This window comes from Dysidea avara, chromosome 7 (assembly GCF_963678975.1).
Source record: "Dysidea avara chromosome 7, odDysAvar1.4, whole genome shotgun sequence".
Taxonomy (NCBI): domain Eukaryota; kingdom Metazoa; phylum Porifera; class Demospongiae; order Dictyoceratida; family Dysideidae; genus Dysidea; species Dysidea avara.
The window spans coordinates 24,141,531-24,167,586 of record NC_089278.1 but is presented as its reverse complement, the minus strand read 5'-3'; the positions used below and the strand labels follow the sequence as shown (position 1 = coordinate 24,167,586).

The 26,056-nt window shown below is 39.2% G+C and overlaps 1 protein-coding gene and 2 long non-coding RNA genes across 5 annotated transcripts in view; 1 reads left to right on the top strand and 2 right to left on the bottom strand.

The window, feature by feature from the left end:
• Positions 1 to 651: 651 nt before the first annotated feature.
• LOC136259838 (uncharacterized) lies at positions 652 to 2,849 on the bottom strand. Its single transcript, XR_010703376.1, has 3 exons — positions 2,765 to 2,849; positions 1,389 to 1,460; positions 652 to 882 (listed from the first exon to the last, which is right to left on the bottom strand). It is a non-coding gene; the product is annotated as an uncharacterized lncRNA (long non-coding RNA).
• Positions 2,850 to 7,799: 4,950 nt separating this feature from the next.
• Positions 7,800 to 26,056, top strand: part of LOC136259834 (uncharacterized) — a 449,685-nt gene continuing 431,428 nt past the window's right edge. For both annotated transcript variants that reach the window (XM_066053387.1, XM_066053386.1), the window contains exon 1: positions 7,800 to 7,971. In XM_066053387.1, the coding sequence (XP_065909459.1) occupies positions 7,942 to 7,971 (30 nt within the window). In that variant the 5' untranslated portion in view covers positions 7,800 to 7,941. The remainder of the gene's footprint in view (positions 7,972 to 26,056) is intronic.
• On the bottom strand, positions 21,393 to 22,478 carry LOC136261446 (uncharacterized). 2 transcript variants are annotated; one of them, XR_010703899.1, is made up of 4 exons: positions 22,199 to 22,478; positions 21,900 to 21,971; positions 21,697 to 21,761; positions 21,393 to 21,636 (listed from the first exon to the last, which is right to left on the bottom strand). It is a non-coding gene; the product is annotated as an uncharacterized lncRNA (long non-coding RNA). The 2 variants fall into 2 exon arrangements; XR_010703898.1 differs by lacking the exon at positions 22,199 to 22,478 and adding an exon at positions 22,075 to 22,179.

The following is a 26,056-nucleotide window of genomic DNA, read 5'->3' as shown; positions in this document are numbered from 1 at the left end:
TCATTTGCTCTCTAAGAATTTTACTCGGAATTTAAAGAATGACGCAGAGCACAACTGCGGTCACTGGGTATTGATGAACTGGCGCTCTATCACTGCTTGAAGTATCTTAGTTTACTACAGTGGTATATCCCCAGTATATGGAACAGTTAATTGTTTGTTATTTTAGTAGTTTTTCAGTAAACCCACATTCACGATGTTTTACTGAGAGTTTAAAACTTAGTAAAATAATTATGTTCCATATACTTAAGTTTACTGACACTTTACTATCAGTATAACTACAGTAAGGCATCTTAACAAATTAGTAAACTAAGAACCTTCAAGCAGTGTATGTAGTTAATCAGTACATATAGCCACCAAGAAGTGTGCTGCCATAGATTATAGTCCATAGATATAATCTATGGTACTGCATACCATCCTTCGTTTTTAAATTAGTCGCCCCCACATAATTTGTCCTCTAAGGGCGCGGCTTAAAGAATGACACAAGAGTACAACTGCGGTTACCAGTTGTTGACACAAGCTGTGAGTAATTAGCACATGTAGCTAGCTTAAAAGGAAGTGTGCAAAATCGCCTAATACAATTGTCACCATGCATTATTGCATTTTATAGCACCCTCACACAAAATTACACATGTAATTACAACATACAGAGGAGACACATGAATACCAAACACTTTTCACAACAATAATGTAAGAATTGTACAATAATGACTGTAATATAACTGCTATGCAAATGTTTTCCAGTGGCCCGCCATGGTAGCAAGTCTCACATGACGGCATGTATATTCATCCAAACACAATGGGAGTAACGAGTAAGTATAATGACAACAAGTTGGTATAACTCCATTTGTAGAATCCAGATGAATGGGTGTGGTTCCAGTATGTCTAAACAGTTAACAAACATTCCTGTTATAAATACGTGCTAGAGTTGCAATATAATAGTATAGTATTTAAATGCAATAATACATAGTCTCCATTGCATCACTATCAAACGACACTAAGTGGAGGATATTGTTGCATCTCTAGTATGTACACTCTATCAATACAACCTATCTTAATGGCCACTAGTATAGAAAGACAACCACTCTTGAAAAGCCAATTCCAAATGAGTATTTATACACTGTTACCTGCTGAATGAGTGAAGGTGGCAATAAACAAGTTCCACCGTAATTTATACATGTGATCTGATCCTGTATATTCTGTCAGTGGATGAGATCCACTTGGCCAGGACAAAATGTGACTCAAGTGCCCTGGATGATCCATACTCAACCAACTTATGACCCAGTGGCACAATGGAACTGACTATTTATAGAGAATACAATTATATTTATTTCTAAGATGTGTGGACACATTACAACACATTACATGTACATACAAGACATGCTACGTACTGTTTTAGCATTTCAAGTCACCACATTATACACGTACCAGTCAACATTGCTTCATAGTGCCCATCAGTAAACCTGAAGAAAAGTTACAAAAAATAAAAATTCACATAAGTACAATGAAACCTCATTAATATGGCCAGCTGTGGGACCAAAAAATTTGGCCTGAATAACAAGGTGGCCTTATTAATGAGGTCATAAGTAATGCTTAGCTATATTTGGGACCTACTAGAGGTGGCCAATATAATGAGGTGGTCTTATTAAAGAGGTGGCCACTAAGTGAGGTTTCACTGTACATATAGTTCACAATATTGTGAACAATATTAATGGTTAACAATATACATTGAAACCTGCAGGTCACTTCTTGTGGAAGATTGCTCTCTACACAAAATGACACATTCAGAGATTGTATGTAGATGGATGATACAGTAACGCATTGTGACTTCAATACTCGTGATGTGTCACTGCTAGGCAGCAACCATATACACGGCACTGCCACATCGCACTTGCTCGCACACACAATTTTGCTAAAGATTTTACAAATTGATAATTAAGGGGTGTGGCATCTAGCTGTTTTGCTCGCAAGACTGTGTGGCAGCTGTTTCCCTTCTGTACAAGTGGCCACCAAGACAGGTCCACTGTGGATGAAAGCCAGGCATTAGATATTTGGTATTTCATGTGTTGAAGACATTCCAGGGCTTCTGGTAGTCTCAAATCTCACCACAGTTTAACTCAGGCAGTGTTGTGGTCACCACTAAACTACTGGAATGCTGTGTTATGTTCATCTTATGCTTGGCTACTATATTGTAGAACTGAAATGGATACTCTGAAAAATATATCCTATGGATAATGACTTCATCACTTTCTTCATCAGGAGCTTATAAGGACCAATAGTGAAACTTTTTACACTTGGGGCTGACAGTCAACTGCCTATGTCTGAAGCAGTGCTTTTGGTGCTCTAACAGATTGGCTGCCCCCTTGCTGCCAGCACTCACTGTCTCATACGCTGTCATACACTAAATCCATCTCTATAGCCAGTTAGAACAGCATGCTTCTTACCTTTTTTTAAGGCCGCATAATGCAGCCACCTCTTTAAAAGGCAAGGTTAGAAAATTTTGTCCCTACGGCCTGAATAATGACCAGTTTTCACTGTACTATTAGTGATTAGTGATCATGGGGGATTATTTATTAAGATACTAAGATATACAAATGCTACAACCTCTAAATATAGCAGTAAATTTTTTAACCTGGTCCAATGTCTCGTAATAATCGTGACTTTGTGAGAGACTCTACTGTGACAAATACATGTTTATCATGATATGTGCTAATCGCCTTTTTACAATTAAGGTTTACAACACAAATACATGTATAGTTAAACTCACCAATTGCGACTAAATCCCTTCAACACGAAAAGACAAGTAATGAGACAACCTTGGAGACAACAGCCACACAAGCCTATTCTGGTGCATTTACTTAGTAGTAATATAAATTTTAAAGGTGTTTATTTACAACAGGACATAATTACGTGCCCCTCTATTGTCTCTGTACATACTTGCCTTTTCTTTACTATTCTCATTTCATTTCACAAGATCTCTTGGCAGGGGCATAGCTTCTTCACTTGAATTAGTCAATGCTTGAAGTAGATTGAGATACTCTAATAGAACAGTCACATTTCTACAAGTGCCATATTTTTATATTGTAAAGTCTGTAAGTAGCGAGTAATTTAAACTATACAATATAGTTTGGCCGCTTTTCCTGTATACAGCAATGCTACGAACAAAGGAAAGGTGGCCAAACTCAAACTATTTATTACTATCAGAGAATCTATACACATTGCTTTATTGAGAATTAAATTTATGTGGCATTTATGAAGATGCTCACACACTTAAAAACTAGCAGCATCACATAGTTCTCATTAACACTTTAACAATAACATTGTATTATCTGATTAGCTAATATTAATTTTACAACTTGCACACCTTGCACTTGGCCGCATTATGATATCATTACTTTTTGTCACAGTTAACTCTGCTTTACTTGGACGCGCACTTTTTTTACAGCTATAAGCTGTTTTTGGATGGGATTCATATTACAAAAACTAAAAACGCAAATATTTTCGTTGTCAAAATTCCGGTAGTGGGTGGGGGCCGAACCAGTAGTTTAATACGTTACTGAACCGACTTTCGGTTCACTATCCACTGCCTAAAAATGCCCTGTTTGTATATTAAATGATGCTGAGGATTCCTAGAGTCGGTACTTCAAGATGATTTGTTGGAAAGAAATTTGGTTTGGAAAAGATAGCTATTTATTACGTGGTGTACGAATGTGTTTAATACAGTAGGCTTTGTTTTTGTACAAAATCCTCTACGATGTTTTAGTGCAAACGACAACCAAAACGACAGCTGGCACAATTACCCCAGGGGGTAGGAGAAGACTACGTGCACTATGAAGTGCTAACAAAATATTTTTATTAAACATAGTATTACTTAGTCTCGCGTGCCAGACAGTTTGTGTGGGGGCGGCAAATAAACCGTCTGGTCACTGTTGCACACATTCCGGAACCACTGCCGGAATGTTGGCAGAGCCAATCGGCAGATCGCTTCGCGGACTCTGTGACGAAACAAACACTAATAATTCAAATTCTTCGTGTAATAAAGAACTGAATCTCGGCTACAGATTACTTTTTCAAAAATTTAACAACGCCATGGGTTTAGGATCTTTGTTTCCCTAGTACAGGGCTCTTAAAAGCGTTGGTATAAGAACGATTATGGTTCACTACGGATTTGTGAAACGGCGGAATTGTAGAGGAAGACGTTCAGCAATGTTTCGAATACGTCATCAGGACAATATCAGTACAATTATCGTCTTAGTCTGCTCACAGAGGTGATTGGAACGATTATTACATCATCCTTGGCGCAAAACAATGCCGTGATGTAATCTAATTGCATTCCAGTGAGTTCACGGAAAGTGTGCAACAGTGACCAGACGGTTTATTTGCCGCCCCCACACAAACCGTCTGGCACGCGAGACTAAGTATTACTATCCGTTGAAAGTATTAAATCACACAACAATAGTTGTACTGCAATCATTGCTCCGTTCAGCTATTCAATGCATTCGAGGTGCACGTTCATTCATTGGTGCTTACACTAGGGCTCCACCACCAATGGATCTAGTCGATACCAGAAATTTGAGGTCATGGGCCTACTGATTAAAAATTAAATTGACATACAGTGTTGGATTGGCAATACATCTCAAATAGCTGTGTACAATGTCCGCTTTGTAGTGAAGGTAATGAAATATGTATAAATAGAGGCTAAATGACCCATTTGGTAGGATTGAAATCCGTCTACATGTGGCAATACAGACTATGGTTCAGTAGGCCCAAATGTATGGGTTTAACATACAATAGACTCACTCACCCTACGAAGTCGGTTGAATCTGTATGTAACCAATCGTTTTCACCTTATTATTAACGTGTAGGCTAAAATCTTCACTAAATACAGCCATCTACTTGTGGTTCCAAGCCGTCCATAAATGTCCAGCGATGCTCCAACAAATTAGAAACTGCTTCAGTCTTTGACGTATTGCCGACGTCATTCGTCATTAATAGGCAAATCCAGCACTGACCTTACTTAGAAAGCTCAATCCAACTAATTATAGGTGTTCTGTTTTCTCCCGCAAGTAAACTACGAAAGTAGTAGCTAGCTGAAACTGGCGCCAAATGAGATAGTCTACTTTTCAGGGTATAAAATGCTTGTAATAAAATCAGATTATGATGGGTGTTGTTTTAAACTAAGGAGTTTTGAGCATGCACGTACACAGTGCAAAACCTAAAGCATGCTCTCATCTAGGGGGGTCTGGGGGCATGCCCCCACAGAAGATTTTTTGAGAATTTACCTATCTGAGGTTAAATCTGGTGTAAATTTGGACCAAAAATTGCTTGACTAGTTACGCTAATGATAATAACAAAGCAAAACGACTGAAGGATGATGTGATAGACCGGTCAGCTTCCTACAGGACAAGACACTTATGGCGTACGTGTTGTGATACAGACTACATTATAGTCAATCAACTCAATTAAATTTAAAATGTAATAACACGCACACATGCATGCACATTATAAACAATCATCAGTTTAGTCGGTGACTTGTGGCTTCCTGATGAATGGCTTTGTACAGACGAGCTGCAGGCTATAAAGGAACATGTACTTGTAAATTACAACAGAAATTGAAAAAAAAGAAAGAAAGAAAGAAACAAACGCCCTCACAGAATGTTCCTTAACTGAGAAAATTAAAGCACACAGACAGTTATTTCGAGTATCCCTTTGATGTGGTTAACACTCTAACTTATGAGGTATAAATGTGCCATGATTAAACCATGCACACACACAGACACACACACACAGACACAGACAGTATGGCTTTGAAGTGGAAGCAAATTTTGAGGTTAGTGCAAGATAATATTGTGGTTAGGGCTTCAAACCCTTTGGAATGTGTTGGTTTCAATTATTAGACATTTATTCCAACATATGCATAGCTTTAAAAACATCGTATTCAAAAGTGATTGTATTATATGAATATTTTACACAGGTTGCCTACACTAATGCACACGACCAAAAAATGTACTAAATTTCTGGTAATGTGCAAGCGGAGTCCCACTTGTCAGAGTAACATGCTGGCTGCGTTACTCTACTTTTCTCTTGCCTTGTTCAGTTGTCCAGCACATGCCTTTCTTTGTGCTGGGGGGTGGTTGGCATGGGCAGCCCATCAAATCCGGATTTTAAAAAAACAATAAAAAAACTAATCATTGCTTCTTGCCCCCACCCCTGGGGCAATTGACAGTCGTCCAATTCACTGACAGATTTTCGGTAGTTGCATCATGGACATTTCTAAACAAAAAAATCGCACTTACTATAATTTTACTAGCTACAGGGCAGGTTTATTACTACTAGTAGGCATTCCAGACTGATCTTAAAATTTTGGAAAAGCGGGCTTTTTATATGCTCAATAGATAGAGTATTGATTGCTGATCTCAGAAATATATAGTTTGTCGGGTTGGAATTAGCTACTTTGGCATGCACAGTGCTTAAAAACTGAAAAAAGGTACATTTTTTCTCCAGGGCTCCCCATACATTTTACAGGGGAAAATGGCACAATTGAATCAGGAAGCCATCTAGCAATCTGGACTATTTTGAAACTGCAGTTGCTTCTAGCTGCAAGTTTGTACATGTAATGAGAGTAACTTCAGGTCTTATCGGATCTCAGCGATCTTTGTATGCTTTGTGGTGAGCAAATATGTTTCACCTACTGCACACTTCTCAATACAATGGTGTATGCCCATAGGCAAGTGGCTATCTCAAGTTGGTAAAAACATCAAGTTAACAACTTATAAAGGTAAACAACTAAAGTGGAGGTGCCACAATGATGCAACAATACCTAAGGTGGAGTTGTGGTTTCAATTATGGCATTGTTATGCCGACTTTGAAGTGGTTTATACTTTTGAGCTGATGACACAACCATCAGAAAATTGCTCTGGAGCTGAAAATCGCTAACCCGAGCGAAGTAACTACGCACTTTAAAGTAAGCACCAGTGACTACCTTCCACCCGACCGTACGTTTTTTAAAGTTTTAAAGTATTCTACATACATTACAAGGCATGAAAAGATTACAAAACAACACAAAACTTACTTATACGTAACGCGCACGATAAAACTAAGATTTTCATGATGATCAGCGTGTGGACAAACCCCACAGCGACTTTCACCCTCATTGGAGCTCGGACGACGGAGCAATCCCAAGTTAAACACGAGTTGTCATTTTGTGCCAGGGTTCTATTGGGGAATATACGGAGAATTTTTTTATCAAAAAATCTCGGATACTGGAATGCCTACTACTAGTCGCATGCATGAAATATGCGCTTAGTCATCCTTGAGGTGTTGTCAAATCCCCTACTGTGGGGGTGGAGACATAGTGGGGATTTGACAGCCGATTTTGCCCCAATAGTGGGGAATTTGACACCACGATTTGTCAAATCCCCTGTATTCCCCGGTGTGGGGGGGGGCATGAAATTGACAAGTGCATTAACATGAAAGTCGTGACCACCACACATCGTCATCACTGTAAGTCCAATTACTCCACAACGGTAGCGTTTGTATAATCGTGATTCACACCATTGCAAACAGCAAATTGAGTAGAATTGAAATACGTATCACGCCCCTTCCTCTACTTTTTGTACAGAGACTATTCGACTCACGTGAAATATTTTTAGTACTTGCGCAATACTTATTATGCGTGCATGCGTCATGACCTACCCTCCGATATTACCACTTGCGCATGCGCGGGAAAATAATACACGAAACCGCAAATGTGTGTCATCGCGTCATGTGCTAATTGCACTGTACCATATTATTATTTTTATTGCACAAGTGATATAAAACCTGTCGGTGATTCAGGGTCGCGTTTGTGGATGCTGTATGTTGGTTGTCTGGTGAAGATTTTATGCAAAAGGCGATTTGCAAATCTGGTCGAGTGACAAATTCAAGAGCGTCAGTAGCTTAACTATGCCAGACCCTACTGCTGACGCTTGTCGGGTAAGCATTATATTATGTGTACTGATTTTCGGGGACTATTAATTTTCGGATCAGCTAGGGGTATAAACCTTGCCATGCACTCAACATCTTTAGCCATATATTCGGCTACAAGTTCGCTTCACCATGGCTGGGCATACTATATATGAAAAGTATGTTATGGTTCAATATTTGAAAATAAATTAATCGATAAAAAGTCACTGTATGGATTTTTCTGCATTCAACCGCGTAGTTTTAGTGTTAAGTTTTTGATTACGCGGGGTTTTATTTTTTAATATAGCCTTCTTGCCGGTCAGCTATATAGCTAGTTATACTTGTAACTAGGGAATTGATTGACTATTTTAATTAATCCTTCTGGTAGCTACTGGGACTAATTCTAAGGAGATTGTACAATTATTTTGTTGAGTGGGTTTATATAACTAAATTGGACAAAGTAGATGCAACCACAATTATAAAGGTATTCATTGACTACATATTGTGAACTGTTTACCTAATATGGTACTGAGATCAAACTTAATATAAACCATGCCAGACATATTAAAGTCTTCAAACAAACCAAACAATTATACAATTATCACAATGGCACCATGATTCTGCCTTATTGCCAATGCAGCCTGAGTGCTATTATAAAAATTTGCATTGTATTTAAATCTATATGACAAGTGAGGTATATATACACTGTGTCATTAATTATGCTAAGGTATAAATATCTATGCCTTTGTACATAGTATAGCAATAGGCAATTTAGTTTACCAATACTATAGAAATTATATGTGTAATTATTGTGAACTTCTGAGTGATGACGTGACCAATATGGCGTATGAATTTTCCTACACATAGCAAAACGCTACTTCGCCATGTTGGACACAGCTTAATGAAGTTCTTATAACCAGACTGGGTTGGCTTCACCATTCTTTGAGCTGTGATGATTGCCACCAGTTGAAGTGGCTGAGCAGTTCTCTAACTTTGTGAGTGACCTTTTACAAGAATTCAGCATGATGAAGTCCTCCCACGGTCACGGCCGTCACTGCCCTTGCAGAATTGAGACAGCGGCACAAAACTTGTGCAGAAGAATAATTCACGTAAGGGCATGTCTCATTCTAAAGAATTTTTGTACATTGTTCGAGCACACAGTAAAGTGTTAAAGTGCTATCGTTCCTACCAGAATTACAAGAGTGTGTGTAAGAATGAAAGAGAATTTAGACATAATCCTTGGGAATATGCCCGAACTAAATTATAGCCTTCGGATAATATGACACCTCTATTTGATTGCGATACTGCTTCCAGCTTTTTCACACAGACCTACTCTGATAATTCGTTGAACTATGACCACCTCCCCACTTGGGTTGTTGACACTATTCCTGAGTGTGATCCATCACTGTTCAACACTGAGGCGATTACTCCTTCATTAATAAAGTCCTCTCTTCGTCACTGTTCCATGTAATCAGCCTCTGGCCCCGATGGTCTTACTTACTATTATTTGTTCCACCTTCCCCTGTACCCACCATTTTTTGGTGACACTATTTAATAAGATACTCAGGGCTGGAACTACTCCAGGAAGTTGGGGTCAGGCTCGTATTAAATTGATATACAAAGCTGGTGACTGCCATGACCCCTCCAACTTTCGTCCAATTGCCCTTACATCTGTAGTAGGCAAATTGCTCCACAAAATTCTTAGCAGACGGCTAGAACGGTACTTAAAAGAAAATGGGGTCCGTGATACTAGTGTTCAAAAAGGATTTGTTTCTGGAATGCCAGGTGTATTTGAACACATTATTCCATATCAGCTATTATGCAGGATGCCATATTGAACAGAAAACCTTTGATGACAACATTTAGTGATCTTAAAAATGCTTTTGGTTCGGTTTCCCACTGTCTTATTTTTGATATGTTAAGAGCAGTCAGAGTGCCCTCATTTTTCTTCGATTATATTCAGTCATTTTACTCACAGCTATCGGTCTCTATTGTAAGTGATCATTGGGAGACGGCTTTAATACCATTTCAACGAGGAGTATTCCAGGGAGATACACTTCTCCTATCGTGTTTTTGCTGGTGTTTAACCCACTACTATAGTCGGTGGAATCTTTAAACTGCCTGTGTGGCTATGCATTTCAGTTGCCAGTGCCTAATTGTGATACTACTGGGTCTTTTGTTTATGTCAAATAGTCAGAGAGTGGCGATGAGCAACCTGGATGGTATAGAGCACGTATTGCATGATAAGTATCTGTTTAATGGCTCTTGTAAACTCATTTACAATGAAGACAGTGTTACAGAAATATTTGAAGAAGTTGACCTTAACCAAGTAGATTGGAAACCTTGCAGTAGAAGAGCAAAGAGGTTTGTGCCTCTTGCTGGTAAACCAGCAACTATTAAAACCAGCTGGAAATCTTCTCCCAAGTTTGTTGATTCATCATTCAGTGAAGGGTTATGCCGATGATGCTACTCTGGTTTCTACCAACCTTGAAACCCATTCTTCTGTGCTTAAAGAAATTGATAGGAAAGCTGCAGACTTAGACTTGACACTTAAACCATCCAAATGTGTCTCGTTTCTTTTTGACGGTGCTAAACATTTATCACAGGGTATTCCATTATCTGGTGGCACAACAAAATTGATTACTGAAGGTGGTACAAAATTCCTTGGGAAACTGATAGATGTGTCTCTGTCAGCAACTAAATCTATTGCAAACCAGGGGCGTAACTAGCCAGAAGGTGATGGAGGGGCAGGCATGCCCCCACCGCAAAACACTCAAAATCATTCATGATTGCAAAAACGGCTAATGACCCAATGGTGGGCTAGCCAACATACGGTGTTGTATTATTACAACTTAAATAACTAGCTACGTAACTACTTCAGTACTGACTGCTTCCAATCGAGGTAGCTATATTCGTCAAGCATCTTCGCACGTGCCACAACTGTACTCCAACAAATTCATCCACAGTCCAGTAGAGTTAATACTTTAGTGCAAATACAAGTTACTTTACGTTAGCCACAGCCTGTGCTGCAGTCCTAGCACTCTGCTGACAGGATGACGTATTCACTCACTTCACTCGGCGAAATTCAAATGCCATGTATTGCACGAAATCCCACCTGTCTTGCTATCAGAACTTGTAAGCTTGACTGATTCACCTGACTGACTGACAAAGTAAAAACAGACTGCACTGCTGTACGTACAAAGGTCTAGTGTGATTGACTCGATAAAATAAACTTGGTAGCTACATTTGTTTAGCTAACACTTTATCACCTCGTAGGCAGTAGGTTCGTAGCGTCATCTGGTCTCCTTTGTCACTTGTGAGTTGTGACTCCTGCCGCGGAGAAGCGGGTCACTCTTTTTAGATTCAAAAATGTTCTATCACGCGAGTAATCTAGGCTAAATATAGAAGTATGTCTCTAATATTTTCGTTCGATGGATTCAAGAGCGAATTGAATGTTGTGTGTGCGCATTCACTAGCAACCCCTGGTGATACCGCGTAGTAGTGTACATAATTTACAGTCATTTGCGTGTCAGTTTAATACTGGTAAACTTGTGACGAAGGTTTAAAAAAAAATCATTTAGCTAGTGATGGGGGGGCAAATGCCCCCCCTTGCCCCCCCTTAGCTACGCCTCTGTTGCAAACAGGAGGATTACAACACTGTTAACTAGATTACTGTCTGCTACAAACTCTCCTTCTATTAGGGGGAGTACAAGTTGTGGATCTACAAAAACTACATTATCTCCTTGTTGTGATTTTATTTATGTGTTGATGCAATTACTAACCACACAATTAAACAACTTGAGTCCATGGTTACTAGGTATCTTTGAAAATAGTTACAACTTCCATGAAGCACCACCCGAGTAATTTTGTATTACCCAGGCATTTGCTGCCCCAGTGTTTCACAAGTATCTAGAGAGGCAAAACTTAGTTTGCTCTCTTGTATTGGTACATCTTCTGATCCTAGGCTGCGGGAGTTGGGATTGCACCTCCATCTTGGCGATAATCTCTTGCAGTTTCAGGAACAGGATTACTCCATTTTGTCGGACACCCAAAGCCAACTTTCCAATATGCCATCAGCACGATCTTTGTATAAGAAGGCTAAAGACCAGTTTAGTAGTGTCCTTGTGTCGGAAAACGAAGCCCATCTCAAACAACTTACTGTACAATGTAAATTTCTGGATTCTGCCAGATTAGAGACCAGCTGTAAAACATGGAATAAGCTATTGACTGGTTTTCATCCTGGGCAACTTTCCTTCCTGTTAAGAGTTTCTTCTAACACATTGCCCACAGCAGTCAACTTGCGTCGTTGACATATCCAATGTAGTGCCAAGTGTACATTGTGTGATTCCAGCCGTCCAACAACAGCACACATTTTGGGTGGCTGTCCAGTCACTCTATTGCAGCAACGGTACACCTATAGACATAATAAAGTTTTACATATTCTGGCATCCAAGCTAACAACCCTCTTCGCTGACTGTCATGATGTCAAGGTCCACGCTGACCTACAGGGATTTTGGTCCAATGATTCTCCACCTGAAACCATTCCTTCATCTGTCTTAGTCACCCCCTATAGACCTGATGTTGTTATCTACAATGCTCATTCCTCATTGATGGGTATTGTAGAACTCACATGTCCACTCGACTCAGTTCAGCACATCGAATCAGCCCATGACCGCTAACAGTTTAAACCAGAATATCAGCAACTTTTGGCTGAGCTGGATCGTTTGAATATTTCTACCTGCTATAGAACTGTAGAAGTCAGTGTTTTGGGTCACTTTCAACCTAAGTCTATTCATGCAATCAAGGACGTAACTTGTTTCACCCAGCAAGTATTCTCTTTGTCTAAAGCTAGTATTAGAGGACTTTTGACTGAGATGGCCAGAGCCTCAATATCTGCTTCTCAGCAGATATTCTTTGGTCAAAGCTCTAAAGGATGGACTGTCAACCCGGACTGCTTTTAAATGTACTAAATCTGTTTTGTAATTAATTTTTGTGTGTAATTAATTTTTCTGTATGTGTGTGTGTAAATAGTCTTTCTTTTCCTTGCCATGCCTGCGTGCTGACCCAATTACCGGTCAGCTGTGCAGTTGCATGTTGTCCGAGGATCCACTTGCTTTTATTTTGTATACACCTTGTTCATCATAATTTGATGGTTAATATATATAATCATGCAATCTGCACTTGATACATACTTGCAGCCATGCAATGGTAAAAAGTTGGGAAAATGCAAAATTATGGTGAATCATTATTTGTTTTGAAGAATCATTGTTGACTTATCTTCCTAACAACTTGATCAGTACCATGTTTTATCTCAATACTATCCCACCAGAAGAGACCTGCAAGTAGGGTGGCATCATGCAGAAACTGCATTTTACCTTGTTTGGTCAACCATTTAGGTGAATATTTGTACTCTATAATCCATATAATCTAACCAGATTCCTTAAAACTCCAACATAATTTGATTATATCTAAAACATTTTCTTTGGTTATAACAAGAGTACATAATGAACTCTTGGTAAATTATGTTATAGTTGTGTGACTTGGCCGATATTACACTGGAGAGCCAGAGGTGTTCATATTAACATGCATGTTGGTGTGGCAACTATTATGTAACACTTCCTAGCTACCTGACTACCCATTGCATATGTATAATAAAAACCAAGTTTTGGGGCTGCACATGTGTTATGACATTGTATTATTTAAGTTAATAATATTAGATTGTCACAACAACATGGCAGTATTGGTTAGAGCACAAACGTGTGCTCAAAGTAATCTAACCACAGAGATTCTAGAGAATTTAAATATTTTAACTAACAAACAGGCATGACTGAACTATGGTAATGCTATGGGTTTTACTTCATGAAGTGCTGTTTTATGTTGCTTAGTTCTGAAATATGCCTTTTACCTACCGCAGCATCTACAGTCCATGCATCATGGACTTACTTTTGTTGTCCTTTACTTGTGTCCTACTTCTTTCTCCATTACCATGATGTTAGTGTTGACTTTTAAATAGCTAGTATGTCAATGGATTCATCCATACAGAGGACAATAGTATGTCAATGGATTCATCCATAACAGTTTCATCCATAATTTTTTGTGAGTGGATTGATTTTAACTAAGGAGCACTGAGTTTCTTGTACTATTCTTTGTTTGTAATGTGGGGTGTCATTATATCTAATCAAAAACAGCCAAGCTGTAAAAAAAGGTGCGGCCCCCAAAAAGGCCATGGTGAAAAAAGATGTGAAATCCAAGGTGGCGGCCAAGAAATGGCTGTGATGGTAGGTTAATGGTTACATTTTAATAATGACAATTCAGGTGAATTTTGTGCCGCTTGGTCTTGGCACCAAATTCACCTGAATTGTCGTTATTAAAATGTAACCATTAACCTACCATCACAGCCATTTCTTGGCCGCCACCTTGGATTTCACATCTTTTTTCACCATGGCCTTTTTGGGGGCCGCACCTTTTTTTACAGCTTGGCTGTTTTTGATTAGATATCACTTCTTTTTGTATTTGTATACTGCAAAGCCGGCCTATGGCTGGCTTTGGGGCTTTTTTTAACCCATGTGTTTTTTTCTTTACTACAGGAAGAAGAAAAGAACTTAAAGAAGAATTTTAGTACTTCAATTATATTTGTTTTATTAGTAATTATACAAATTATATACATATATTTATTACATACCCATTATTCCCCACAGGATATTTTTTTGCAGCTGATCTCTCTACTGGGTGACTTGAAATGTAGCTGAACTATATACAGGATGGTTTCTTTGTAACTGAACTCTCTACAAGGTAACCTCTTCTAGCTGGTCTCTCTACAGGGTATTTTGTTTCTAGCTGAACTCTCTACAGGTGATTTGTTTGCAGCTAAACTCTCTACATGGTGGTGTCTTTGTAGCCGAACTCTCTACATGATGGTTTCTTTGTAGCTGAACTCTCTATAAGGTGACTTCGTCCAGCTGATCTTTCTACGGGGTGATTTGTTTCTAGCTGAACTCTCTACAGGTGATTTGTTTGCAGCTAAACTCTCTACATGGTGGTTTCTTTGTAGCTGAACTCCCTACATGATGGTTTCTTTGTAGCTGAACTCTCTACAAGGTATCTTCTTCTCTACAGGGTGATTTGTTGTAGTTGAATTCTCTACAAGGTGGTTTGTATGAGGCTGAACTCTCTACATGGCGGTTTCTTTGTAGCTGAACTCTCTACAGAGTGATTTGTTTGCAGCTGAACTCTCTACATGATGGTTTCTTTGTAACTGAACACTCTATAAGGTGACTTCTTCTAGCTGATCTTTCTACAGGGTGAATTGTTGTAGCTGAACTATCTACAAGGTAACTTCTTCTAGCTGATCTCTATACAGGGTGATTTGTTTGTAGTTGAATTCTGTACAGGTGGTTTCTTTGTAGCTGAACTCTGTACATGATGGTTTCTTTGTAGCTGAACTCTCTACAAGGTAACTTCTTCTAGCTGAACTCTCTACGGGGTAATTTCTTTATAGCTGAACTCTCTATATGATGGTTTCTTTGTAACTGAACTCTCTACAAGGTAACTTCTTCTAGCTGATCTTTCTACTGGGTGATTTGTTTGCAGCTGAACTCTCTACATGGTGGTTTCTTTGTTGCTGAACTCTCTACAAGGTGAATTCTTCTACCTGATCTCTCTACAGGGTGATTTGTTTGTAACTGAACTCTGTACAAGTGCGTTTTTGTGGGTGATCTCACTGCAGGTTGATTTGTTTGTAGCTGAACTCACTAAAGGGTGATTTTGCTTGTAGCTGAACTCCTTGCATTGTATCTAGTTTCTAGCTGATCTCTCTACAGGGTGATTTGTTTGTAGCTGATCTCTCTACAAGTTGATTTGTGTGTAGCTGATCTCTCTGCAGGTTGATTAATTTGCAGCCGATCTCTCTACAAGGTAATTTGTTTGTAGCTGAACTGTCTGTAAAGTGATTTATTTGTAGCTGATCTCTCTGCAGGTTGATTTGTTTTAGCCGAACTCTCTACAGGGTGATTTACTTGTAGCTGAACTCCTTACATTGCGTCTAGTTTCTAGCTGATCTTTCTACAGGGTGATTTGTTTGTAGCTGATCTCTCTACAAGTTGATTTGTGTGTAGCTGATCTTTCTACTGGTTGATTTGTTTGTAGCCGATCTCTCTACAGGGTAATTTGTTTGTAGCTGAACTCTGTACAAGGTGCTTTTTTGTAGGTGATCTCACTGCAGGTTGATTTGTTTGTAGCTGAACTCACTAAAGGGTGATTTGCTTGTAGCTGAACTCCTTACATTGTGTCTAGTGTCTAGCTGATCTCTCTACAGGGTGATTTGTTTGTAGCTGAACTCTCTATAAGGTGATTTGTTTGCAGCTGAACTCTCTACATGGTGGTTTTTTTGTTGCTGAACTCTCTACAGGGTGTTTTGCTTGTAGCTACTCTCTACAGGGTGTTTTGTTTCTAGCTTATCTCTCTACAGGTTGATTTGTGTGTAACTGATCTCTCTACAAGCTGATTTGTTTGTAGCTGAATTCTCTGCAAAGTGTTTTGTTTGTAGCTGACCTCTCTTCAGGGTGATTTGTTTCTAGCTGATCTCTCTACAGGGTGATTTTTTTGTAGCTGACCTCTCTTCAGGGTGATTTGTTTCTAACTGATTGCTCTACAGGTTGATTTGTTTGTAGATGAACTCTCTACAGGGTAATTTACTTGTAGCTGAACTCCTTACTTTGTGTCTAGTTTGTAGCTGATCTCTCTACAGGGTGATTTGTTTGTAGCTGAACTCCTTACATTGTGTGTAGTTTCTAGCTGATCTCTCTACAGGGTGATTTGTTTGTAGCCGATCTCTCTACAGGGTAATTTGTTTGTAGCTGAACTCTCTACATGGTGGTTTCTTTGTTGCTGAACTCTCTACAGGGTGTTTTGCTTGTAGCTGATCTCTCTACAGGGTGATTTTTTTGTAGCTGACCTCTCTTCAGGGTGATTTATTTCTAGCTGATCTCTCTACAGGGTGATTTTTTGTAGCTGACCTCTCTTCAGGGTGATTTGTTTCTAGCTGATTGCTCTACAGGTTGATTTGTTTGTAGATGAACTCTCTACAGGGTAATTTACTTGTAGCTGAACTCCTTACTTTGTGTCTAGTTTGTAGCTGATCTCTCTACAGGGTGATTTGTTTGTAGCTGAACTCCTTACATTGTGTGTAGTTTCTAGCTGATCTCTCTACAGGGTGATTTGTTTGTAGCCGATCTCTCTACAAGTTGATTTGTGTGTAGCTGATCTCTCTGCAGGTTGATTTGTTTGTAGCCGATCTCTCTACAGGTAATCTGTTTGTAGCTGAACTCTCTATAAGGTGATTTGTTTGTAGCTGATCTCTCTGCAGGTTGATTTGTTTTAGCTGAACTCTCTACAGGGTGATTGCTTGTAGCTGAACTCCTTACATTGTGTCTAGTTTCTAGCTGATGTCTCTACATGGTGATTTTTTGTAGCTGAACTCTCTTCAGGGTGATTTGTTTCTAGCTGATCTCTCTACAGCTAGATTTGTGTTGATTTGTTCATTGCTGATCGCTCTAAAGGTTGATTTGTTGCAGCTGAACACCCTGCAAAGTGTTTTGTTTGTAGCTGATCACTCTAAAGGGTAATTTGTTTGTAGCTGAACTCTCTCCACAGTGACTTGTGTGTAGCTGAATTCTGTGTAACTGAATTCTCTAGAGAGTGACTTAATTGTAGCTGAATTCTCTACACAGTGCATGACTTGTTTATAGCTGAACTTTCTTCAGTGTGACTTGTAATGTTCTGAATCTCTATAGTGATATATTTGCTTAACTCTCCACGTGGTGACTGTCTTCTTGCTGAACTGTCTATAAGATTAACTGTTTGCAGCTGAACTCCCTACAGAATAACTTGTGATGTAATAAAATTCTATAATGGAATAAATAAATTAGCCGAATGCTCTATTAGGGTGACTGTTCTATTAGAGTATCTCGATCTCGCATTTGCTACACGGAGTTGGCTTTCGAATCATAACTCAGTGGTTTGTAATCCGATTCTTCTGTACTACTGCAAGGACTTTCTATGAAGATTATTCCAGCTATACACCGATTTTCAGCTCATTGCTCTAAGCGGTTTGCCTAGTAGGCGTGAAAACTAATACTTTTTTATTCATAAAAATCGATCGCGTAATTGTGGCACAGGTTGGGTTTTGTGTCATATCTCCGTGGTCTTTATCTCAATTCCTTTCAAACCACCAAAAGGCACTCCTACGATGGTTACTCCATCTACATAGCAATTATCAACTCATTCCATGAAGCGGTTTACCCTGTAGGCGTGACAACAAATCGATCTTGTTTTACGCGAATAATCGGTCATAACTCCTGAACCATTCATCGGATTTGTACCAAATTTGATGCTAGGATTCGCCTTTGGACTCCCTTTCTGTGTGCCAAATTTCAAGGCGATCGGAGTACGCGTTTGCTTGCTATAGCAATTTTTGCAAGTGTGCGAAAAGACGAAGAAGAAAAAAAAAACGAAGAAAAAAAAACGAAACTTTGGCAGCTCGTATCTCGGAAATGGCTGGAGCGATTTCCTTCAAATTTGGAATGTAGACTCCCTTGGCTGGCGGGCAACTGTGTAGCAAATTTGGTTCCAATCAGATAAGTGATCACCGAGATACAAAGGTGTGAAAATGACGTTTTCGTTCTTCCTGTCAATATACTCACGGTGTGGCGCGCCGGCTTCTTGGGCCGCGCGACACACTACCGTGTGTCTTGATATAGGCAAAGAGCAATAATAGCAATAATACTGCCAATAAGCACTTATACAAAGTCACATGATCAAGTGTTACAATGGCATTTCTAATTACATAGTGACAGTGTTGGGGGGTAATGCGTTACATAAGTAACATGTTACATAATAATTATTACTTTTGTGGTAATAATTATTATCATACAGTACGATAGTACTGTATATTAGGGACATCGAAGGTGTGGGGGCGATCCGTGATATAATACAACCCAAAAACCTGCCACGATTTTTCCTCACAATGACATGACAGTATTGGTTGGGTAAAACCAAGCCCAAAAGTGTCTTCAGATCGACCCGAAACGTTTGCGTCAAGTTGCTAAAAAAGTTTATTCAACAGAATTTTCTACTGCCTGCCTGCCTGCCTGCCTGATGACTTCAATCAAGCGTAGTGGAAAAGTGGCTACAGCTACAGCCCTAATTCTTTCGCAGAAATGTTTCTAGTTCGCTTAAGAAAAAATCTTTGGTATATTGATAAGCACACAATACTTGCGCTATTGTTTTACCTTTTATCCTTCTTTACCATGACCATCAGTCAAGGTTCTACCGCTGAGTGTTAATAGACTACAGTACGGCTTCTATACCAGTATATATTTCATCCAACTATTCGAATACACGTGGTCGCCGGTTGCACCAAAAACACACGCGTATACGTGACTCGCTGTTGATATCGATCAGAGAGAGCAACTTGAGGCTCACGGCGAACTATATAGCAATGTGTAAGTAAAAAAATATAGTTTATTTAGTAACAATGTTAAACCGAGTTGGGTCATCCAGGTCCTGATTATTTGGGTCTGACCCCACGTGCTAAATTAAATGTGGACATGTTACTACATGTCATAGCGTAGCTTTGCTTCTTTTGTGAGCCACGCCCACTTACGTAAATTACTGTCTAGACATAATGCATAGATTATCTATGATATATGGTAGTCACGTCCATTCATCAGTGTGTAGGTATGCACGAATCCATGCCCACTTACGTAAATTACTGTCTGTAGACATATGGTAGCCACGCCCATTCATCAGTCCGTAGGTATGCACGAATCCACGTTCATTATTGTCTGTAGGCTTATGTAGAGCCACACCCACTGATCAGTTGTTATTGCATGAGTCATAATCTAGTATAATAGTGCTGTGATTAACTCAGCAGATATTTCGTGGTCATGAGCTTGCAAAAAAACTTCACAAACAAGTATAAGAAAAATTTTTGAATTTTAAATTAGATTAGGGACAGTGTATAATGCTGCAATAAAAAGTACTGAAACAAGCTGGATCGGAGTAGTATGTAATGTTCAAATACTGTAAAACAATAAGAAGTGAATATCCCTACTGTGCATTGAGTGTAGCACAGTAAGGATATTCCAAATTTTTTCTTATACTTGTTAACACTTTACAGTGACCAGCACTGAAGGTCTGACAGCAGCATGTGCTGCAGTCTTATGATTACCTAACCTAATTTCAAGTAACAAAGTAATATAACGAAATATGCTGTAAAAACAGGTAATATAACTCAAGTTACTTTACTAGCAAATGTAACGAGTTACCTAAGTATTGAAGTTACTGTAATGAGTATTACTTTAAGCAACTAAGCTACTAATCTTGTTAGTAATCCACTGAGTAACGCCTAGCCACTACGACACAACAAACCTACTGAATGAAGCTTATTCACCAGCTTCTTGCTTATAACCAAGCTTTGCACATTGTCCAACAACGCAATTATGTCACGTAATAAAGTGATAGTTTCACACATGATAGCTTAAGGCTGTGGACACAAAGTACTATAATATGTAATATTATCAAGACTCACGGTAGTGAGGCGCGCGGCCAAGAAACTACAAAGCGCATGCCCAATTAAAAGACGCGCGGCCACTACTGTGAGTTATTTACGTGTAGGGATGGTTTTGCAATATTATCCCTGAATTACACAACATCTCTCAATAGGTTTGTATTGCATTACGTAATAAAAAAAATCTTTTTTCTTAGTAGTAGTTTTCTTGCAACCGGTATTAAACGTGTATTTAGACATATTTCGCTTTATTTCTCAACTTTGTGTTACACCTAGCGTCACCTTATACCAGTCAACTTACCTATGTTTGTACAGTCCATCTAGCACTGACATTATCTAATCCTGGTTTGTTCATACGCGTATTTTCTTCGATCAAACCTCCAATCCCTACAATAACTTTTAAAGGCACAATGTGGACGCAAGCTCTAATGTCTGATAAACAAGTTGTAAAAGCGTGTAGAACCGTAAATTCCCTTGGAAAGGTGTTTTAAGCAGAAATCTTTTAAACTCCATTTAGTGTCACGCCTCATGCGTGCGTTGATAATTGGCAGATGTCTTATAAACAAGTGTGAAAGTGTCAAGAACGTAGTGTCACTAGAGAAGGTGTTCCAAGCATAATTCTTGTTGTCACACCACACATGGTGTATTGTATGTACTGGTGATGCTCAAACCAGCTTGTTACATAGTATTACCCACCGTAACAGCAAGTAGTCACTCCCATTGTGGCTTTCGTCATGCATGTCATTTAATTAATACACATGTTACATAACAAAATATATCACATTAATTGTTTGTGACATTAACAATAAAATTCTGACAATAAAATGGGATACAGTGGAACTGTCTAAGCCAGTCACCTTCAGGCCAAGATTTCATGGCCTTAATAGGCAGGTGGCTGCTTTAGATAGGTAAATTAGTGTATAAACTTCTCATTAGGGGAATTTAAAGCTGGTCTTTTTAAAGAGGTGGCCTTTCTATACAGGTGGCTACTAAGACAGGTTCCACTGTAGTTAGTCCCATTGCAACTTTATGCCTCATCCTGGAAATTCAGAAGATTGTAATCAACTGAGATATAATGCCAAGATCTTATCAGGCCTCATCGTCCACGTACACTTGACAATTGAGAACTAAAGAACACACATAACATTATATAATTCCTCTGTCTATATAAACTTACTCTCCCGAACCTTGATCTTTACGTATGTACCACTGCTAGTGAGAGAACCGCATGCTATGACCAAGTACCCTGTACCTGTAAAATTGACAGGGCATTAAATACAATACAGCTAAAAATCTGTCACGTTTTACGCAAATGACAGATTTGAGGATCTGAAAATTCATCACACCCTTGAGGTAATACAAAAATTTCTTAGTATACACACAGACTGACCTGAAGATCCACAACGTCCTTGCAGTCCACGCACACTTGGTGTACAGTCCACGTACACTTGACAATTGAGAACTAAAGAACACACAACATTATTAAATTCCTTTGTCTACTTACCCCCCAAACCTTGATCTTAATTGCCAAGTTTAGAGTAGGTTATGTATGTAGCACTGCTGACCTGAAGATCCACAACGTCCTTGATGTTACTACAGTCCACGCACACTTGGTGTACAGTCTGCGTACACTTGACAATTGAGAACTACATAACAATATAAAATTCCTTTGTCTACTACCCCCCGAACCTTGATCTTAGTTGTCAAGTTTAGAACAGCTCTAGCCAAGTTTTGTATGTAGCACTGCTAGTAAGAGAACCGCATGCTATGACCAAGTACCCTGTACCTGTAAAATCAACAGGCGGGCATTAAATACAATACAGCTAAAAATCTGTCACTTTTTACGTAAATGACAGATTTGGGGAATTCATCACATCTTGAGGTAATACAAAATTTGAGGACCTGAAAATTCATCACATCCTTGAGGTAATACGTTTGAGGATTCACAAGTTGGCCGAGCAGTGACCTTACTACACAGTATCCTGATTAGACAGATTTCACTGTACATAAAGACCGGTATGCAATGTGAAAGAGTATTTTTTTGTACAAGCATCATGTAGATTACCTTACTTCTTCCACCTAGTTCCAGGACTTCTAAATTGGCACTACAGTGACAATACTGAAAGTTGTTTGGTCTGTATGAGTACACCTTGTTGATAATCCATCCATGAGATATTATTTCAAGCGGGAAAATATTGGTACTTGCTGCTACTCAACTTGGTACCATCACAGAAGTTTTCAGCTCGGTCTCAGTGAACTTGCGCTAGTCAGTGCAGACGTCTGACAGTCTAAAAACCAATCGCATACACGCGGTTAATCAGTGTGAATAGATGTGGCACTTTGGACACTAGCCTCATTTTTTTCACTCCTCCTTTCGTTACTGAACCTCCACTCCTCGTTTCGTTACTGAACCTCCACTCCTCGTTTCGTTACTGAACCTTCACTCCCCGTTTCGTTACTGAACTTCCACTCCTCGTTTCGTTACTGAACCTTCACTCCTCTTTTTGTTACTGAACCTCCACGAAGGGCTGAGGACATCAGTATTCTCGCAGGCGACTCTTTAATATCCACTCTATGTTCTTCTTCAAGCGGTGTAGACTCTACGTATCTTAGATTCAAATCAGTTAAGTACGCTTCGCCGCTCCATTGAAATCCAGTTACAATCAGTGTTGGGAGTAACGCGTTACATAAGTAACGCGTTATGTAATATTATTACTTTTGTGGTAACTAAGTAGTATAACGAAATACGCTATAAAAACAGGTAATATAACTCAAGTTACTTCACTTACAAATGTAACGCGTTATCTAAGTAATATAGTTACTGTAACGAATCTAATATTACGTAATATTATTACTACAAGTAACGAAGTTACTAATCTCGTTAGTTATCCTCTGAGTAACGCCTAGCCACAACGGAGTGACGAAGCTACTGAATGAAGCTTATTCACCAGTAGGGATGAGTCTATTTTGCTTTTTTTCTCACCTATTTTTCTTTCCAGCAATTCTTTTTTTACCTACCTATTTTGCTCAATATTTTGCTTGTCAACAATCTATTTTGCTCCATAGTTGGTGTACAATGTAATAATAATAATTACATGTAATAATCAATAAGCACTGTTTACATACACTATGGTGTTTAGATATTAGTGATTGTATCTTAGCATGATTGATGCCTCCATATAATCCTTTAGTGAATTTCCTTGTAGGTCACCAAATCCTGAATTCAATAGTGAGAACACCCTTTCTGCAGCAGCCGAGGAGGGCTGTATGGTCAAGACCTTCTTTACAGCATTTGACCATAAAGGCAAATCAGTTGCATTGAGCTTCCACCATTCCAGAGCAGCAAGTTCATCACTAATACCATCCGCCTTAGCTACATAAGAAGGAAGTTCAGCCTTCAAATTTTCAAGCTCGTCATCCTTAAAGAAGGGAACAACCTGCAATGCATTTACATGAGAAACATCTGGCTTAAGCATTACTATCTTGTGCGGATTGAAAACTCTCACAGCCTTAAAAACTAAAATTTGCTCCTTTAAGGAAGAATCTAGCAGTTCTTGAAAGTAATCTAGAGCTGGTTGCATACAGCTTCGAGCATAGCTGCGATGCCTCTGCTGTGCAGTTGATTGAGTAGTGATACTGCGAATAACAGCTTCAGTGTTTGGAGTATGAGCTGCCCTGACTGCTGCAACAACAGTCTGTACTATTTCATAAGCTGTGAAACTCAGTGGCCCATCTCCTTCAAGGTTATATGTAGCCTTAACAAACACCTCCCCCCAATCAATAACAGCAGCAAGCTCAAGCTTTAAGTGTTCAAGCTTTTCACGGTCAGTTAAAATAGCTAGTAACTTTGGACGAGATGCAGGGCCTAAGTCTGTATTTTCACTTAGGAATGGTTCGATATCACCAAACTGGAGCATTATTTGCTTAAAAATTTCCCATTTGCTCCACCACCTGGTAGCACTATACGATGCCATTGCCTTTCCTGTTTGTTGTTTCCATAGAAATTTGGCTTTAATGCTATGTGAAAAAAGTGCTAGCCAATTACCAATAAACTCAGTCAGGGTTGGTACTTTGAAGTGCTCTCCAACACGATCAAAAGCATGGCTGAAGCATCCAATATCTATTACATTAGGGTAAACAATCTTCAATGTCCTCATTGCTACACTGTTAACAGATGCTCTATCTCGCATAGCAGCAATAAGATGGCTGGAAGAAATGCTGTAGAACACTGAAAGCACTTGTACCAATTCGTGTGCAATTTCTTCCCCAGTGAGAGATTTTGAAAGCAGTTGGATGGCTAGAAGCTGCTGTTGAATTTCAAAAGAATCATTTACAAAGCGCACTAAGACTGCTAATGCCTCTCCACTATGAGAGGTACCATCAAAAATGACACTCAAGAACTGACCCTGGAGTGATTGCTTAATACGTGCCTTTTCTTCTTCTAAAATAAAAGGAATAAGGTCAAACATAAATCTGCGATCTGTAAGGCGATAGCCTGTCTCCTCAAAAAGACTACGAAACTGGTCAACCTTACTTAGTGGTACACCCGCTTGAAGAAATGTTTTGACCACTTTGACTCGGAAAACCTGCTGTTGTTCCGGAAGAGTCTCACCTCGCCCATGAGCTTCTGCATTATACCTTTGCAGAGATTGTGCAATGTCTGAGTCTTTAACATTCCTTTGTTGCAGCTTTTTCTTTCCATTAGCATGTTTAGTAGACTTTAAGTGATACTCAATACTGCTCTTTTTGAGGGGTAACTCTTCCCGGCATCCTTGGCAAAAAAGCTTTCCAGTAGCTACAGTAAAGGGTTCCTTGGAATATTCGGTTACTCTTTGCTGGGGCTTGATCGTTTTTGGGTTGCTCTGCGAATTCGAATGTAATGCTCTCTTCCTGCCAGCTGGTGGATTTTTGGCAATTTTTCTCTTACGAGAGAAGTCAGATGCACTTGGTGCCTTTAGCACACTAAGCAAGGACACTCCACTAGACGTTGGCGTCGTTGAGTTGCTAGCACTTCCGGTAGAACGAGTCCTCGAAGTTGTACTAGTCGAAGTTGTTGTAACATCTGACTCGCGAGACGATTCACGGTCATCATCATTACTAACAATGCTAAGACTGTCATCTACTTCACTAACATCGCTTTCAGCACTTGAACTGTAGTCAATGCGTTCTATCACATCCATTGTAGACACTATTTCACACGTGATTATTCGCTAACATGTATTGTGGGTTCGCCTTCGGGTCAAAGTTCAGCTAGAGCCATACTCATTTAACGTACGAGTGTTAAACGTAGCTATGGTAAGTTGTTACTTGTGTTAGTTATGCAGTTACATTCACACTGTCTGAAACAGATCTGAGATTAACAAATTTTGCTTATTTTGCGCCTATTTTGCTCGATTTTGCTCCTATTTTGCTCGATTTTGCTCCTATTTTGCCAGCATTTTGCTTGTTGCTCTTGTATTCCTATTATTCCAATAATTTTGCTGGCGAAATCGACGCATCCCTATTCACCAGCTTCTTACTTATAACCAAGATTTACACATTGTCCAA